The sequence below is a fragment of the Lutjanus erythropterus genome, chromosome 11 (assembly GCF_056507025.1).
Source record: "Lutjanus erythropterus isolate fLutEry1 chromosome 11, fLutEry1.hap2, whole genome shotgun sequence".
In the NCBI taxonomy this organism is placed as follows: Eukaryota; Metazoa; Chordata; class Actinopteri; order Lutjaniformes; family Lutjanidae; genus Lutjanus; species Lutjanus erythropterus.
The window spans coordinates 36,255,453-36,275,050 of NC_139327.1; the positions used below are offsets into that span (position 1 = coordinate 36,255,453).

The 19,598-nt window shown below is 39.7% G+C and overlaps 2 protein-coding genes across 2 annotated transcripts; both read left to right on the forward strand.

Annotated features, from left to right (window-relative positions):
• Positions 1-770: 770 nt before the first annotated feature.
• btg4 (B-cell translocation gene 4) lies at positions 771-5,049 on the forward strand. The gene is made up of 4 exons (XM_084730039.1): positions 771-1,261; positions 1,903-2,040; positions 3,809-4,091; positions 4,496-5,049. The coding sequence occupies exons 1-4, from the start codon at positions 1,089-1,091 to the stop codon at positions 4,703-4,705; spliced, it is 804 nt and encodes a 267-aa protein (XP_084586165.1). The 5' UTR covers positions 771-1,088; the 3' UTR covers positions 4,706-5,049.
• A 5,328-nt stretch (positions 5,050-10,377) lies between these two features.
• Positions 10,378-18,653, forward strand: LOC146319442 (heterogeneous nuclear ribonucleoprotein A/B-like). The gene is made up of 9 exons (XM_084730040.1): positions 10,378-10,535; positions 12,393-12,591; positions 13,045-13,213; positions 13,704-13,862; positions 14,582-14,713; positions 14,961-15,063; positions 15,428-15,574; positions 17,268-17,358; positions 18,313-18,653. Exons 2-8 carry the CDS (start codon positions 12,416-12,418, stop codon positions 17,336-17,338), a joined length of 957 nt encoding a protein of 318 aa, XP_084586166.1. The 5' UTR covers positions 10,378-10,535; positions 12,393-12,415; the 3' UTR covers positions 17,339-17,358; positions 18,313-18,653.
• The last annotated feature ends 945 nt before the right edge of the window (positions 18,654-19,598 follow it).

Here is a 19,598-nt window from a genome sequence, read left to right on the forward strand (position 1 = left end):
TGACTTACCTGTTTAAATAAAGGTAACAAATAATAAATAAATAAAATAAAATGAAACGATAAAGCAGCATCATGAGTAACCTCTTAAAACAACACAACTGACAGAAGGCTGAACAAAAAAGATAATTATTTTATCATGTTTTTTTATTATAGTATTTCTATAAAGAATGTACTCATATTTGCTTTTGCAGTCATTTGTTATTAATGGAAGGTGCGTTATAATTTTTCTGTCTTTTCTGATCAGTTATTATTGACATGCCCATTTAAAAAAACAATCAGTATTGGTTACAAAAAGTGGTGCATTGAATTTTTAAAGATTTGTAGTATCTAGAATATTTCACCACGAGGAGCTGCAACAAGATGTCTAGAAGAAGTCAGGAAGAAGTGCAGTGTGACTCATAACACCCTGGACTTCACTTAAAACTAGATCCTTAAAAATATGCAGCGTGAAAAGTTAAAGGTAGACTTCCTAACCCTGCTCACACCAGCGCACCAGGAAACTGTGGCATCACAGACTTCTGTGGTTTTCGACGCTTTCCGCAAACTCTATTTTTTTTACACTAGCACATATACTGCCACACACACACACATACATACATACACACGCACGCACACACACACACACACACACACACACACACACACACAGACATACAGAGTCATTAAGTGAACCAGCTTCAGGTGTGTGAGCTTGTCACACAGCTGAAGTGTGTCTTCATTAAACCACATGAGAAACTGAGGGCGGAGTGACTCTTTCTGTGTCTGATGTGTGTGAGGTTTCTTTTACTGAACAAGCTGCTGCTTCACACACACATTTAGATGCATGTAGATGTTCTGTATGTTATTTATTGGCGTAGCAGCATCAGAAACCAAAGCTGAGTTCTCTCTAGAGCTCCGGCAGCAAATGTGTTTGCTTTAAGTCGACTGGACTCCAGTTTGTCCTCTTAGTTTTATGTGATTTTTTTTGTTTTTGTTTTTCCTAAAACAGTAGGATCTCCCTACACGTGTTTTATAAATCTCTGTGCGGGTTTTTAAAAGTACAGGTTTGAGTTTGGCTGTAGAGGTCAGATAGTGGGTGTTTGTGAAGTCATGAAGGAGGAGATTGCTGCTGCTGTTTTCTTTGTGGCTCGGCTGGTGAAGAGGTACGGCTGTCTGGATAATGAAGGCAGGGAGCGCTTTGCTGCTGCCCTTACCTCCGTTCTGTTTGAGAGCTACAAGAACCACTGGCACCCGAACGCACCAACCAAGGGACAGGCCTACAGGTCAGTAAACCTAGTCTTTGTAGTTTTTTTTTTTGGTTTGTTTCTTTTAAATGAGCAATATTCAACATTAAAAAAAATACAATGCATAGAGTGCATAAACTTTTGATCATCACTTTTGACCCACTCAGAAGTTTGTGCTCAGGACTTTTTAACAACCCAAAACATCTGTATTTGAGGTCCTGGGAATAAAACTCAATCAACTCTGTGGTGCATTCATGAACAGCTCAGACAAATCTACTGATTCTGGTGACACAAAACAACCAGAATGAAACAAATCTAAGCACTAATAAAAAGCCAAACTAATAAAATAAGTGTATAAATAAAATATTTAAATATTAGCAATAATATTGTATCGTCGGACCTCCGAGTCCCACCTACTATAAAACAGACATTATTCAGTCAGTGAACTGACTTTGTGATTTTTACAGCTGGTGTTGAGGCAGAAATCTCCCAGATCTATCTAAAACCTGGATAATAAAACAAATGCTAGCCATCTGCAGATAGAACTATAGGTTTTTGTTTTATCTGCAAAAACAACCCAGTGAAATTAAACTTGTCATTTCTTGTCAGAGACTTGTGAAGCTGAAAGTCCTCTAATCTAACATTACTGAAGCAGACTTGTTTTCTGCTGTGTGCTTCAGGTGTCTGCGTATGAACCGTGTGCGGCTGCAGGACCCAGTGCTGCAGCAGGCCTGCGAGCGGAGCGCCGTGCGCTACGAGGACCTGGGCCTTCCCCAGGAGCTGACGGTGTGGGTCGACCCTGGAGAGGTGTCCTGCAGGTACAGCTGAGACCAGAGGTCACAGGTTCAGTGTTCGCCTGGAAACTGAAGCTCTTCATTGGTTCTGTGCTCAGATATTCAGTTGATAATCCCCCAAACTGAGACCAGAAGTTTCTTTTCTTGCCAAGAGTTATGAGAGGATATCGTTCATGTCCTTTACACTAAATATGAAGCTATCGTCAGCAGACATTGATCATGTCTGTACACTTAAAAGGATAATTGGGATTTGTTGAAGCGGGGTTGTAAGAGCTAATTATCTGTAGTCGGTGCAGGAGATGGCAGTCAGCACGTCCCCAGTTTGAACTATTATTGGTGTAGGAAGCTAAACAGTGTACTGCTGTGGGCGGGGTCAGCAAACATTTTAGCTAAATATTAAAAAAAATCATTTCAAGCGTACGCTATATTGAGAACATTTTCACCGCTTCACCTTGCAGTTTTGATGGGAAACTGCTGTTCTATGAGCCAAATATCGGCCTCTCCAAAGCCACCAGGCTCCTTGCCACGGAAAAAAGTCATTTTGCCTTGCAGAAAACAGGATTTACTGGTCCACTGCTGCCTTTGCGATTCATTTTTTTTCTGAGTTTTTTTTTTTTTTTTTTTTTATCCCTTCGATGACCGTCTGAGTGCGCCCATATTTGTCAAGAACTCATTACATTACATGCTAAAGTCATTGTATCTGGTAAAGAAGTGCCACATGAAGGTATGCTCATCTTGAAGCAAAACATGTTCAATAGGTCCACCAGGTGTTCAGTTTCTGAGGATTTTACTTTTTGGTTAATAATTCATGAACTGCAAGGATCAGAAGAAAGATTTCATTGAATCTTCACTTAATTTGATACTAAACATAAGTAGAGGACCTTGAACAAAACCTGAGACTTTGTTTTTTTATATCTCCTTACTATTTGTCTGTACTTTGAAACTTTTGAAGGCGTGGCCTGATGCACTTAACGTGCCAGACCTCGTCAGTGCTTTCACACAATTCTACACACTTAAGTAACATTTTTCTACAAATCTGTTGTATTTAACATGAGATGAAACTTGGCACACAGTTTTTCTATACATGTATGCACTGCATTTTGAAGCATGGCACCACTGGCTCCACCTTCTGGCCATCAATCAAAAACCATCATACTCTGGAATGTGTCATTCAATATCCACTGAATTTTGGGTCCAATCATCCGACGTGAATCACCAACACTTCCTGAGGTAAGATTACTTTTTGCCAAAGGAGTCTGGTGGCTTTAGAGTTCGCTTTAACAGATTTTTAAGGTGGCTTAAATACTGCTGACTCTGTCTGGAGCACCTTCCCTATACCATTACTCCTTCTGCAAACTGGAGGCGTGTCGACCACCATCTTCTGTAAGTAGCACGCTGACTTTGGATGTGACTTCCTGTATTCTCCACTAGTTGCTTAGCAACCTCACAGTGACAACAGATCAAGGATCATTGCTCCTGGCCAAGAAATCCAACACATACATCCCTTTTGCATTTTAATTTGTTAATAGATGCAAAAAACTTATAAACATGTTGATAAAGCTCACTAATTTAATTAAATTAATGTACCATCGGTCCTTCTTTTACTTGGGAGAAAGTCAGGTTAGCTAAATATGACAAATACTGAAGCTATGATGCTCATGATCAGAGGTGAGTTGATGCAGCTGACAGTGTTCACCTGGAAGCTGTGTTACAAAAATGTACTTTTACAAAATGTGTTTTTATTTCTTTGTCAGATGTTTGTTTGTTTGTTTGTTTTTCCCTCTCCCTGCAGGTACGGTGAACACAGCACTCCGTTTTGCGTCTCAGTGGTGGACAACTATCGGCGTCTCGATGGGGAATTCTCCCGACGCATCCATGACGCCGTGGAGCGGGCGAGCCTCGACGTCCAATCAGGAAGCTCCTCAGATGAGGAGGAGGAAGAGGAGGAGGAGAGGGCCGGAGACAACAGCATGAGTAGCTGCAGCCTATCATCAATTTGCCATCTTCCTATCCCACCCACCAACCCTGAGCCCAAAACCATCCCGACTGTCAGCAACCCTAACAGTGTCTACAGGGTAGGTCAAAAAACACAAAGCATTATCTTTATTTGTCTAGCAAGAACTGGGACACAGATTGGACTGATTTGAGACAAGACAGTTTGTGTCTTTCTGCGTTTCTTATACTTTTGCGTTCCTGTAAGTAGCCTCGTCTCTTTGTGGTAGTTAGTCTGTTTGTAGTCTTTGTCTTTACAGTACTTTTTGTCTCTGTCATTTTTTTTTTTTGTCTCCATTTGTGTTAGTTTGTCTTTCTGGTACTTTTGTGTCTCTGTAGTTTGTGTGATTTCTCAAACACATGCTTTGGGCTGGGGGCCCCTGTCATCTTGGGGCCCATGGGCCTGTGCCCAGCTGAGAGCTAAATAATTTTTGACTGTGCTATTTTTTAGTGTCTGTCCTGTAACCCGTTGTCCTCTTGTCCTCAGTTCAGTGAGTTTTCTTCAGGTGCCCCTCAGACCTGGCTGAGGGAGAAGCGGAAGACCTTTGCTGGGGATACATTCCCACCTCACGCCTCTCCAGCTGTTCCAACCTCCCAGTTCTCCGGCCAGAAAGCCTTCAAGTCCTATCGACCCACGTTCACCTTCGCTGGGCCTCGTGTTGACAAGTACCACTGGGTCAGCAAATCCCGATCCTAGAGCGAGCCGACCCTTCAGCCTCGAATCACAGTGGGGTTTACTGCTTGGGACGGCAGCCATGATGCCGGATGAAAGCACTAGAGACCCTGTTTTCAAGGGGAAAAAAGCATTTCGGGACAGTTTATCTTTAAAGGATAAGAGTTTATTATTCGTACATGATTTAAAGTGTCAATGATTTAAAATAATGCTGTTTAAGCATGTTTTTAAACTATGAAATCAAGTATTTTAAGTAAATTTCCCTTCTAAATGTGTTTTTAAACTAAACGTAAGTGTGAATAAAGTAACATTGAACTGTCATTGAAAAGAAATAAATGCGTCCGTGTCAGCTCTGCTGGTTATTCTAAGGTGTCTCCTCTTTTATTTCATGTCTGGGTTCAGCATCAGGATGTTCTAGCAGGTTAGTGTAACCAAACATACATTTCCTCTTCCTAAGGCCAAAAAAGTTAGTGCTTTGCAATTGAGAGAAATTTTAATTCTGCAAAACAGGACATATCGTGTAAATTCTATGTGGTCATAAAGGCTTTTTTCTGATAGACAATAGTTTTGTATATATATTGTAGCCTCTGGGGCTTTTGGTGCTTTTTGTTCTATGAATTCTGCTTCAGACATGCATCTAAATGCAGCTCAGTCTGGAGGGTAACAAGTCGGAGTCGTGCGTGGTGGTGGTTGTACCGGTAGTGTAGTTAGTGATTGGTGTGTTGCACAATCAGCTAACAACACTGCCTATACAGCAACCCCAATCACATTCACAGGAGTCGGGAACACTGCAGTAAATGCTTCTGTGAAATGACAAACACTGTAGATCAATGTTCCCCAACCCTGGTCCTCAGGGACCACTGCCCTGCATGTTTTAGATGTTTCCCTGCTCCAACACACCTGATTCAAATGATCAGGTCGTTGTCAGGCGTCTGCAGAGGCTTGATGACGAGCTGATCATTTGAAGTGGTCCCTGAGGACCAGGGTTGGGGAACACTGCTGTAGATGGGCTACTAATTCACCAATTTAACTTGAAATTATGCTGAAGTGGTTTTGGAGCATCTGGTCAGGTGACTCAGACCCAGCTGTAGTGAAGAAAATTTTTTTTTTATAAATTTGCTTATTTTGGGAAATAAGTCCTCCCAGAGAGAAAATCTTTTCTGAGAAGATTGATACCAGTCATGTCTGTATGGTAAATTTGAAGCTATATTGAGCAACCAGTAATTCTAGCTTAGCACACAGACTGGAAAAAGGGGGAAACTGTTAGCCTGGCTCTGTCCAAAAGAAACAAAGTCCATCTGTCAGCATTTCTAAAGCTCACTGAACATGTTACATCTCACTTGATTAATCTGTACAAAAACTGAAGTGCAAAAACAATGTTTTATAAAGGTATATGAGCTAGAGTACTTCAGTTGCCAGGCAACCATTGAAACTCCAGCTAACCTAGTTCTCTCCTGAGTAAAGGTATAAAGTCGACAATAGTAACAATTAGTAACTAGGATGACTAGTTAGCTTATAATCAGCTAAATCAGCTGTTGCACCACAATTGTTTTGGGCATAACCCAACTAGTTTAGATGTAAAATAATTTCTAAGGTAAGGGACCAATCACCGTTTAAAGGTAGAGTTTCATTGTCATGGTAACTGTGCACAATATGGTGCGTTCATATGGGATTGTTTACAAGATGAGCCCATTTGAATGTGTACAATTCTGACATTTTATGATTTATAGCAAAGTAAAGGGCATGTATAATTTTTTAATTGTTACTTAAATTGATGTTATCTCCATAGTACAACCACTTTTATTTTATTAATGCATAGATGAGAACTAATACTCTGAACTTACACACAGCTTGTGGAACTAGAAGTTAATGGTTCCAGCCAAGAAATGCTTCAACAAACTTATTCTTTTAATTATCCAGCCATTTCATTACAATTACATTTTTATGCTTTATATTTTATCTATTGTTTGCAATAAGGACAAACAAAATTTCAGTGGAAAGCAACTTAAAAGCAGAAATTTGAATTTAAGAAGCAACAAAAAATTAATGAATTAAATTAAATAAATTTTTAAGTAACTTACCAAATCCTGAAGGAGTCAGATACTGGGGTGTCTGACTTCAGCAGGATCATTTCCACCCTATTTTAACTATTAATGTCAGTGTTCTGTTACAAAAGAATATGTTTAGTGAAAAAAAAAAAGATTTCAAATTTTCTCATTCTAACATACCCGCCCTCACATTCCTGCTCCTACACAATAGGCCAAGATTTGTCTTTTTTTTTCTATACGGAACTGACATTTTAAGAAGTTAAATTAGCACATATTAATTATTAACAATGTTTGTCAAAAATAAAAGAGAACAATAAAATGACTCAAGAGTTTACCATGCTCCACTCAGTCATTTTTAGATGTTTATTCCTGTTTTCAACATAACTTGATGTTCATGATGCTGAATCACATTCGTAGGAAGACAAGGAAGCAAAACTCTGGTTGGCTGATCCTGACTTCTTCCACATCCAAACATCAGTGAAGTAAACTCTTCCTCTGAAACTTCTGTCCATCACCATGATTGATTAGATTAACAAAACTTAAAAAATGTCTGCAGTCATGTAAACAACAGCAGAACTACTGGTGCATTTACAGAAATGTTGATTAATGTGTTTCCCTTATAAAATAGATAAATAAATGAAATAAGTGAAATTAGATGTGTATATTTGTGGATGGATGAGTGCTGTGATCCTACCTGCAGCCGCTGCAGTTCTCGCCACTCTGTGTCCAAGTGACCACTGCTGGAGAAACACAACTGTCTCCACAGCTACGTTTCACTGTGTGTGTGTGTGTGTGTGTGTGTGTGTGTGTGTGTGTGTGTGTGTGTGTGTGTGTGTGTGTCCATGTCTCAGGTCATGCCTCGACTTGCCCCTGGCTGGCAGGTACGGTTGACGTTGCTGGGGTGAAGCAGTCAGTGGCAGCAGTAAACACTCGGCCCTGAGAGCCAGGATTTACCAGTTTTGCTGTGTTTCATGTCACCACAGCGCTCTGAACATGTATTCATTTCAGCCCCGTGTTACCTGATGCAGCTTCATCTCTCCTTCAAACTCTGGTGGTTCTGCAGAGCCCAGATCTTTTACTGCAGTTAGGGTTGTGATTCACCCGCATACACTTACTGAAAAAAATCAATATTTTCAACCTGGACCACATTTTCACATGTTTTTATGTCGAAGTGACTAGAAAACAAATTTTTGAACTTGGTCCAGTACTTACTGAGACCACTGCAGCATCAGCCACAAAACAGACTGCAATGTAATCCTTATCAGCAATAACACACCATAAATGTGCGTCTGCTAACGTAGCCATTCTAAACCAGTTGGCCTCAGACTGTCATCCAATAGACTGTGGAGGCAATGGTACAATCAAATATCTGTATAAAAATATTTGTAAGGGTTTTTTGTTATTTCCAGAGCTTATTTTTTAAAATCTGAAAAAATCACAAATAAAAGAGAATGCATAAATTCAAATATAAGTTACTGTTAGTTTAAATATCACCCTGCCGATCACAGCTCCTCATCACTTAGAGAGACAAACACATTTTGCTGTTAGCTAACTTATGTGCAGACATACAGTGACAGAAAAAGGATGGAAGAGATTATTTTAAACAAAAAAAAATGTGATGTGGGAGACAACCCTGATCCAAAGCTTCAAAGACTGTGGTGATGAAATATGACCCTGAGTATAAAAGTAGAAACCTGTAATATATTTTCTGTAATAAATCATAAAATGACAGTGATATGTCATCAGAAATTAAGGAGAACATGCTAAGCTGAAATACTCACATCTCTGACAACACTACTCCTTTGAAATTTCCATTCTAGACAAGAAATACTGTTTTTGTTTGCCCGTTTAGAGCTGAAATTAATGCATAACGTCACTGATTTAATGATTAATAACCTTTTAAAAGGTGTAGATGTTTATAACGGTTAAACTGAGTGTGCATTTTCAGAGCAGTGGGCTTTTGTTTTCAGGATAACAGGCTTAGCTTTACATTGACAGACAACTGACAGTTATAAACAGCTGATCAGCTTACAGTGGTGGATTCAGTGTCGCTTGTTGTTATCGGTGGATTGGTTGCACAGCAGGCATTTTGAGGAAAAACACAGGTGGATTTAATAACAGTAGTTATGGCTCAGTTCCATTAAGTGTCTCAGTGACAGTGAACCGCTGTGCACAATTGAAGGACCTCCCCGAAGTGGAGTGCAAGAATCATTAATACACCCGTGAGTTTTGCCACTGACAGACTCAGATTGTTAGTCAACATTATAAGGATCACTGCAGAGACAGAAGTTTTTGTTAAGAGTAAGATCCTTTTTCTGCAACTCACACCAAAACAATCTAGATACAGGCCAGAGGAAAGACATGTATTTTTGATTTTGGGGCGAACTGCCCCTTTTAATTATTTGGTTTTCCCCCTCTTTAATTTTCAGTCAACTTCACATAGAAAGCATGGTTTGCAGGACATCGAACTCAAATGCAGACTCTGACTGCAGATCTTCTGCTCACGACATTCTCAGTCTTGTCCCTGTTGAAGTGAAATTTGTTCCTATTGCTTTCCCTTCAGAGGGATAGTTCACCCAAAAAAGAAAAGTCAGTCATTATCTACTCATCCTCATATCGATTGAAGGTTGGGTTTATTTTTTTAGTCCACAAAACACTGCTGGAGTTTCAAAGGAAAGCAGTGTTGCAGAATCTCCCACACAGTGTAAGTGAATGGTGGCCAATTTTCAAATGTTAAAAAACAAACCCAGAAAATACCTCCATACTGCTCGTCTGGTGTAATCAAGGTCTCCTAAAGCCCAGCATGCCAAATAGACTTGTATGATGTCATTTACACCATGTTTTTAGGGTTAGATCCATAGCTTGGGGCCACGTTCATGTGTGCGTGCACACGGTGTGAACCAGGTTTGTGTGGCGTGACGGTGTGCACACGGTATGTTGGAGCAGCATGCAAGTATTTCGTGTTTGTTTGTTTTTCCCGTCTGAAAACTGGTCATCATTCACTTACATTGAGAGATTCTGCAACACTGCTTTCCTGTGAAACTCCAGCAATGTTTTGTGAACTAAAAAACTAAACCCGACCTTCAGTCAGCATGAAGGTGCGACATAAAGATTGAATTTTATTTTTTTGGGTGAACTATCCCTTTAAGTGAACGCATTTTAAGTTGTGATAAGGGCATCGCAACAATTGCAGTGTGAAACACCACTGGCATGAGTGCAAATAACAAAGGATTAACCCTTTTTTGTTAAAACTTTAATTAATTTGTATGTAAACATTATAATTAGAGTTAGTTTATTACAATTGTAAACAAAAACACCATCTTTAACAGTACGCATGTGTCCGCCGGAGTATGGACTCTGTTAGCTCTGTTGTTGCTTCTGAAACTGAAAGTGCGCAGACAAATAAAACCCCACGATATATTATTTCACTTTTGCTGCAAAGGAGGCGTTTATTTTTCGCCGAGCAACATACAGAAAAATCTATATTAGCCATTGTCATATAACATAAAAAAACACATAATAACGCATCGATTGTATCATTTGTCAGAGACAGTGTGAGAACAGGAAGCAGGAAGGACTTTCGGCTGATGTATTCATTTGTCATCAATGCGCCAACCAATCAACCAATAATGCATTGTCTTTATTCGTGCTCGTGATCAAAGTGTCCAATCACAGACGTTCTCATTTCGGGGTCCACCAGCGCTGGTTCACATCCGGTCGTATATATGTTGCCACGAGTTAGCGGCGAATTTGGAGAGTGTCCATTTTGAGCAGCGAGTCGGCGTCTCCGGTATTTTCCCCTTAAAGTAAGCACATTTTCTTGTTTTCATCTCTGAATTTAGTTAATGGCGATGAAGCGATGCCTTTCACCCGCGGTTAATTTCAGCGCGCTCTCTGCCGTTGCGCTGCTTTTATCTGTTGTGTGTTTTCTTATTAGCAGGACGGTTAAATCTAGCTAGCTGGCTGTTAGCCGCATTGATGCTTCACACGTTTAACGCGGTTAAAGCGCTGAATGAATGGTCTATTAATCAAATCAAGTAGAGGTTAAGCCGCTGCGCTTTAGAACATTTCTCGAGTCTTGTTTGTTATACCCACTGGCATTTAACTGGTACCGTAAAGGCTTTTTCTTTGAAGTTTAGTTGTGTAGCTGCTAGCCGGGCCTGCACTCTTTACCGAGGCATCGATGCAAAGCGCGGTCCGCTTGAACACTGAGCATGGAGAAACACGCCGGTTGTTGCCTCTTTTTGTTAGCTTACAAAGTCTTCAGGTGCGCGTAATCATACAACAGTGTATATTATGCGTTACTTTCGCGATTTTGACGTTGATATAGTGTAATGACCATGAAAATGAAAAATACCAGCGGTTAACTTAAAAACATTTAAAGTAAGCTTTGTTTCAGCAGAGAAACAATGTTAGCATTTCAAAAGCAGCTAATGTAGCTTTGCAGTAGCTAACGCAGTGATCCATTGAATGTTATCTTCTATAATAGTCAACTAAATATAAGTAACGTTAACCAATGCTAAATGTGGCAAGTTTAATGTATTTAGTCCTTGCATTTATTAAGATATGTTATGCAAGTAGTGCTCAAAATTAGCACCAGCCACCAAATGGTAAGACATGAAAGTGGTTGGTAGATTTGCTTCACATATCAGCCAAAAACCAAATAATGATTATCTATTGAATTGTAGGAAAACAGAATATTTACTAGGCATTTGGCTAGTGGTAAAATGAGTTACCTTTGCGCCCTTTATGCAAGGTTGGCTTAGCAGCCAAGCAACTCCCAGACCTGAAGGTCCCCCAACTGCCCCATCTTTACTATGTGCCAGAGCTGAAACAATGAGCCCCTCGGTTGAAAGAAAATTAGTTGCCAACTGTTTTGATAAGTTTCATTTTTCAAGCAAAAACGTCAAACATTTGCTGGTCTAAGCATATTAAATACAGTGATTTGCTGCTTTTTATTGTCATATGATTGTAAATGAAGGGTCTGTCGTTTCAACCGTGTGAACAAAAAAGCAGCTTGAAAGCATCAATTCCATTAAGCAGTTTTCACACTTTTTGATGTTATATAGACTAAACTATAAGTGCAAAAAATGTTAGATTAATTGATAATCATTAGTCCAGTTTGCTACTTTTTGGGATTTAAAATAGTAGTTCAATAGTAATTGAACTAATAAAATAGTTAGGATATGAAGTTACTGTTAAAGATATTATTAAAAAGTCTCTGAATTTTGTTGTCAGTCTTTGTTCCATAAGGCTTGTCTTAACCATATATTATGCTCAACTGAAACTAAAACTCAGTATGTGGAAAAACACTTTACTGAAATAAAATAAAATCATACTAAAATGGTTCTTTGTCATCAGATGTGTTAATTAACTTTACAAAGTGTTGTATTTGTATTATAATGCCTATTCTGACCCTCTTAAATCATGCCCCTGACATATACTCCATATTATAATAAAGTTATACTGAAAATGATGAACTCAGCATTTTTAAATGCTAATAGTAACTGTATATAATCTGAATAAAAACAAAATAGAAATAAGAAAAACATGGTCCTGCCATAATGAAATTTTGTTCAAGTGTAACAGTGCTTATAATTATTTGTGACTTTATTTTCTGCAGCATTTACTAGTTTTCTAAAGTTTGTCTTGTCATTTCTCAGTCTCTTAAAGACCCACCGTCAGAATGGCAGACGCTGAGACTCTCCTCATGGAAACATCAGACCAGAACGGCAACGAGGGAGAGGAGGACCAGAATGGAGCCGAGCAGGAGCTGATGGTTGGAGAGGACAGTCAGAGCAGCCAGGACAATGGCACAGATGGAGGCAAAATTGATGCTAGCAAAGGGGAGGAGGATGCTGGGTGAGTGTTTACATTTTTACTGAATACTCAAGGTGCTCATACGTGTTGAGTGTGACAGTTCTCAGGGAAATTTAATGTCTTGAAACAAAATTCATGGTTTAATTCGGCAACAAGTGAAACTGTATGCCAGAATCTTGTTGCTTAATGGTAAGATAGGAAAGCATTAACTAGTCAGTCTTTCTAGTTGGTCTTGTTCATGACCCTTTCTAAAAAAAATACTGCATGAACTTCCCATGCAACTGAGGGTAAGGATGTTAAGGGTCAGAGTTGAGTGCAGAGGGAAAAGGGAAAGGACTGGGTGAGACTCAAGTAAAATGACTAATAAACATTTGATGCCAAATCACAAATGATGCATGTGCTCTAGATGTAGTAGAATAGAAGTTAGGCTACCTGTGTGGTAACTGGTGTAAAAGAATAAGAAATAAACGGCCAGATGTCCCTCTGTCTTTGCAGGAAAATGTTTGTGGGCGGTCTCAGCTGGGACACAACTAAAAAGGACATGAAGGATTACTTCAGTAAATTTGGCGAAGTGTCGGATTGCACCATCAAGATCGACCCCAACACTGGCCGATCCCGAGGCTTTGGCTTCGTCCTCTTCAAAGACCCCGCCAGCGTGGACAAGGTCTGTGCTCTTGGTTCCCTGACAGTGGTTTCACGTGTATCATGACTAAAGTCAGTCAGCGCATGTCGCCTGCTGTTAGTTCTATTATGGTCAGATTGGGGAAATATTGACACAGTGCTGCCTCAGTGGAAGTCTAACATGATTAACACCTAGATCTTTTTTGGTTATTTAATTTATTTGGGTAACTTGATTCTCTGTCTATCAGAAAGGTTGTGGTTTGAATTTGGAGCAGAGTGTTTTTATACCCACATAGCAGGCTTTTGTCAGCATAATCTGTGACATCACATTCAATTTTAATGTGCATGTCGATCCTACAGTAGACTACTGACAAACTAGTACTGTTTTTTGTGTTGCTCAAAATAATCGAATGTTGGTTTCACTCCATATGCTGTAATTAAGTGTCTGTGCAGCTGCCAGTTTCCAGGCTTTTGATGCATCATTGCTGTCTGTTAGCACTCCATGCCAACTATGATAACGTGTGCATCTGCAGGTGCTGGAGCAAAAGGAACACAAATTGGATGGACGTCCAATCGATCCCAAGAAGGCAATGGCCATGAAGAAGGAGCCCGTCAAGAAGATCTTTGTCGGTGGCTTGAACCCTGAGGCGACGGAGGACACCATCCGGGAATATTTTGGGGCCTTTGGAGAGGTCAGTTTTACTCGATAGATCTATGAAAAACACACTGGAATTGCAAATGGAACACAGTAGATCCCCACTTCTCCCTGTGTAGTCCTGTTTGTGCAACGACGTAGTAAAGTGTTTTAACAGCCTGGAATGACACTTGGTGTCACTGGCACTGATGATCTTCAGAATTGAAGTCCAATGGAACAGGGGGGCAGTTTGAGAAGCATTCACAATTAGGCACATGCACTCCTCTACTATAGAGTTCTGAAAGGAAAGTGATTTAGTCAGTTTTAATCTTATGACTGCCACACCACTATGTTTGTTAAATCTAATCCCTGATCCTTATTCTTAATTAAACTACTGGCTAATAAAGAAGTGGCTGAAACAAAGTCACAAGTTTATCTGAGGACAGGAAAACATATTTTCCTTAATTAGACATTCTGTCAAAGGCAAAATCTCCTCCTAAAATAAGCCTCATCTTGACTTTCTGTTTTCTAATACTGTGTGGTAGTGTCACATACAGTGATCACTTAGGCAGTGTTATAATGATGTAAGCAAGATTTTTTTTTTAAAGTTTAACTTAATTTTCAGCAGCAGAGGAGTTTTGAGAACTTGTCTGCTGTAAGGTGACCAGTAGAAAACACCTGCTAGATGAAAATTGGATGTTCACATTCATTAGTCAGTTTCATAACTATTGTGTTTTTGATCAGACTTGTGTCTCCACCCCCTTCTTCTCCTTCTAGATTGAAACCATTGAGCTTCCCATCGACCCCAAAACGAGGAAAAGGAGGGGTTTCATCTTCATCACATACAAAGAAGAAGCCAGCGTCAAGAAGTGTCTGGAGAAGAAATACCACACCATCCAGGGCGGCAGGGTAATGCACACATACACAACCTTATCTCAGCAGATTCAGGTGCTTTGTGATACTAACCTGCCACTGTAGATTGTGATCCACTGCTGAACCTGCTGTCTTGTGCAGGACCCTGTGCAGAGTAGCTGCATGTAGTTTTCAGGCCGGCATGTTTTATACTGTCAAGTGACAGGATGTTTCATTGCTTTTTCCACATCTTCTGGGTCTTTGAAGTCCGGTTATAAAATCCATGATTGTGTCTCATTCACAGTGCGAGTTGAAGGTTGCCCAGCCAAAGGAGGTGTACCAGCAGCAGCAGTATGGAGCAGGACGTGGCGGCGGTTATGGAGGCCGGGGAGGAAGGGGGCGTGGAGGTAAGGGCATCTGCACACGGTCTGCTATTGTCCTTTTTCACTACAATGGCTCTTTACCCACTGCTATAGAAGGAATAAAGTTTAACAAAGACAAAATTCAGATTTTAGCTTCTTAAGATATGGATATTTTGTGGTTTCTTTACTCTAAACTGAACATCTTTGGGTTGTGAGTGACTCAGGACAATTGAGGGCATCATCTTACACTTTGGAAAAGGACACCACCAAGTGTCTCACACAACCTTTAGTTAATTTTAGAGAATTTTTTGGCAGAAACTAAATTCTTTTTCAGCCTTCTTTAGTTGTAATTGACAGTTTTCAGGCTGAGACTGAGGCCTCCGTGTGACCTTTGCTCTTTGTGTCTCAGGTCAGAACCAGGGCTGGAACCAGGGCTACGGAAACTACTGGAACCAGGGATACGGTAACCAAGGATATGGCTATGGTGGATACGGCGGCTACAGCAACTATGACTACTCTTCTGGTTACTATGGATATGGTCCCGGATATGATTACAGTAAGTACAGCCACTATCATGTAGTTTTTGGTCACATTGACTTAATATGATTATGGATGCACTGTGTTACTGATACTGGAAATCTAAAAAAAAAAAACAGTTTTACAGTTAAAAAATCTTTATAACTAAATAATGTGGAACTAAGAAGCGCGGTACGCGTCATCGCCGGGACACTTTGGGACGCGCACCTGGAGCGACACGCGCACAGCGGAAAACAAACATGGCCGACCGGCAGCCACCTCGCCATGAGGTCCGAACAGCTCCTTCTAATTTAAAAGCAGCCGTGTGGAAACACTTCGGCTTCTACAACGTCGACGGCGGAAGCGAACTGGACAAGAGCCACGTTATATGTAAGCTGTGTCGAGCTAAAATAAAATACTTTGGCAACACAACAAACATGAGAAGCCGTAACTCGATTCCACCCGACGGAGGAGTCGGGGAGACGGCAGGCTGCTGTTGCTGCGGCTACTAGTGGCTACTGTTGGTACTTTCCAGTTTGCACATATTTCCAATAGTTTAATAAAATATAATCGAAATGAATTCTTATTACAAATGCGCTGTTTTTAAAAATTGCAAGTGACGAATGCTTATTCAGTGAGACAAAAAGAAATGTGTTTGTGAAAAAGTGCATCAATATACATAAAGATGCATCAATAATCGTTTTATAATCGAATCGTAGCCCCTGAATCGTAATCGTAATCGAATCGGCAGGTGCCCAAAGATTCCCACCCCTACTCGCTGCTCACGCCAAATTGTTTAATATTTTATTTCACAGGTTAAGTTGTAGTGAGCCAAAACAGATGATCTTATATCCCGCAGCTCTGACCGAACCAAATCTGACATCACCTACAATAAAAACAGAGCATTGTGCCTAAAAATTTAAATTTAATTCTTTGACATAGTCTGTCAAATTAGATACTATTATAGCCAGTATTATCAACTATAATTTCATAATTGGAATAATAATAAATGTCAATTTCCTGATAATTTATTATGCATCCTTGTACAGCTTGGTATATTGTGTTGGTGAATTAGTAACTTAAATTGCTCAACTGTTGCATTGAGGTTAACAGAATGGGGTTGGTCACTGAGAATGTAAACATTGTTTGAAAGGAAAGAAATTTAGTTTTTCTTCAAGAGTTGTGAGAACAAATATCTCATCTCTGTATGTTATAGAGCTAGAGTCAGGATGTCGTCCTTGCTTAGCATATACGGACTTGAAACAGGGGGCATCAGCTCTCTCTCTGCTTTCTTCTATGTGGGGGAAAATACCCCTACCAGCACAGAATGAGTAGTGTTGTGTAACCATTTCTTGGCAAATTCTTGTTGTATTAGTTTGTTTGAGAGAAACCAAAACCTGTGCTCACTGACCACAGCTGGTGACAGGTTAGAGGGATGAACTGTTTATCTTATGGTTACAACACATTATTCCTCCTTGTGTACAAGTATAAGTGGAGCTGATCAAAGTTTGCCATCTTAATCCTAAACTAACAACATCATGACTCTGACTCTATACACGCAGTCATGAGATTGACCACAAACTGCTCTCGTAACGCTCTCTAGGAATAATGTGAATAAGCTTTGATTATTCCTCAGCACTGAGCAGTGTGAATAGCACTGTCTTTGCTGCCTCCTGTGGGACTCTGTCTGTCTGTGTGTGCGCCTGACCTGTGTGTCCTCTCTGCTTCCACAGACCAGGGCAATGCCAACTACGGGAAAACCCCAAGACGGGGGGCACACCAAACCAGCTACAAGCCATACTGATGATCACATGGTAGTGTAAGGTACGCAGCAGTTATATCTATCCTCCCTTCTACACAGTCATGGTGCATGTAAGCACAGGCACTGAAACCCCAACTATCTGAATTCATAGTGGAGGTTTTAATATGGACTCGAGTAATAAACGCCATTTATCTGAACCTGCAAAGCGTATATACAGAAAGTACTCTAAAGTTGTTACTTAATAACAGTGATGATGCACAAGAAAAAGATTTTATACTTGCAAACCAAATTATTTTGTTGGCCCTTTCAAGCCTTAATGATGAACAGTAGAGATGCTGAGCTTGCTTGGTCTAGCTTAGTGTACATGAATCACATTTTGAAGGGACCCAGAAGGTCCCAACATGAGAGTGCATATTTTTCCTATTACCTGTAGTACTATTTGTCTAGATTGTTTTGGTGAATTGTTGTAGACATGTCTGCATGACAAGCCAGCTAGCCCTATTATTTAAGAAAAGGCAAAGTGCTAAAAAAATAAAAAACACGCAACAGAAATGTCTCTTTGCAGAAATTATGACCCAATTAACTCAAGATAATCCAGACCTTGTTGTGAGAAGTTGTTTTCACAGAATGCCAACTATATCACTGCCAGAAGGAAGCATGCATCTACTCGAAGATATGAGGTTCGTGACAGCATGGGATACAAACATTAATGGCGTTCTCCTCTGCTGATCTGTAACCTCTTGTCAAGGAGTAGATGCACGCTTCTTTCAGCACAGTGATGTCCTTTTGTAGGTGTAATTCAGTAAAAAGAAAATGGTTCAGCATGAAACTCCAAAACTCGGCAACAGGGCAAAACAAGAGGAGAAATATGTTTTTGACTTCAAGGTTTTAAGCTGTGAACCTCTAAAAGGTTGCCATGTTGAAGAAAACTTGTCAACAAATAACCTTTTGTGCTCTTCTGTCAGTAACTTGTAGATCTAAATAAAATGTGACCAAGTTTGTGTTTGATCCCTCAGGACTCCAGTGATCCAGTGAGACCGACAGCTGGACGGACACACTGGGCATGACTCGACCTCTTTTATGACAGAAGACCATTTGTACAGAAAACATCCGAAATGTAACTTTTCCTTTTTTTTTAATCCTTATCATTTTTAGGTTTTACTTTTTCCCTTTGGTGTTCTTTTTTTCTTCCCCTCCACATTTCCATCGGAAGTGTAATTTTTACTGTACTTTTTGGTACCTGTTTTGATTCTAATGTATTGTAAGGCTTGTATTTTACATGTTTGCTGACTTTACAGGTTGAAAATCTTGGCGCTGTAAAGGAGCTTTTTTGACAAATAAAAACAGTTTTCAGTAACTTTTTTTTTGTTCTGATGCTTCCAGGTTCTGGGGTGGAAGATTAACAAGCTGTTGAATGGGTGTAGCATTAAACTTCAGTTGTCAAATTTAACTTAAATATTGATTTATCTTTTTGTAGCCACACAATCCATTGATTTTGTAATGTTGAAATGTTAAATTTGCTTTAAAGGTCATCTGCATAACTCAAATTGTTTCACGTGCCCTCAAAATTGGCCCATTTAGTATTTTCCACTGTTGATGTGGAATCAAGTGACCACGAGAATTTGAACTTGTCATAATTCCTGAAAACAAACTACCTGCAAACTTTCTTCAGGACTTTATGAAAGAACCACATGGAAAACATCTGAAAGCATACAGATTTGTGAGATGTAACGGGGTGGGAATTGATTAGATTTCACATAATTGTTACTGCGTACTTTTTTAAATGAGCAAATTGTTTAAGTTTCCATGTTTTGTGTTAGTAAATGTCTGCTTAGTTTTTTTTTCTGGACAGTCTCAGCTAGTGTCACCATTTATTAGTAATAAACATTTTTGTTTGTAATAACTTGTGTATTTCTAATGCTAAATGTTACCATTAACTTTCCTGCAGAATAGAAAATTAATTTCTTTATTCTTGTGCTCTCACTTGTGTGTTTAGGACTTTAAAGTGCACAAGGAAATGACTTGTAGACAAAATGAGTCTTAAGCCCAGAGGATGAAATGTTAGAATTTATACAAAATTTTGAGTTTTGCCGTTCTTTAAGCCTTGCCCGTCCTCAGGATGCCAGCTCAGAGCAGATATTTTCCACATAAATTTTTTTATGTTGTGAAAGTGGAAGTTTTGGTCCGGGGGTTGGTTGGATCACCAAAATCATTAGAGTTCAAATCATCGGTGTGGACTCGAGTCTGTTCGACTCAGATTGACAATTGTAAGACTCGCAACTCCACATTGACTTCAATGGCA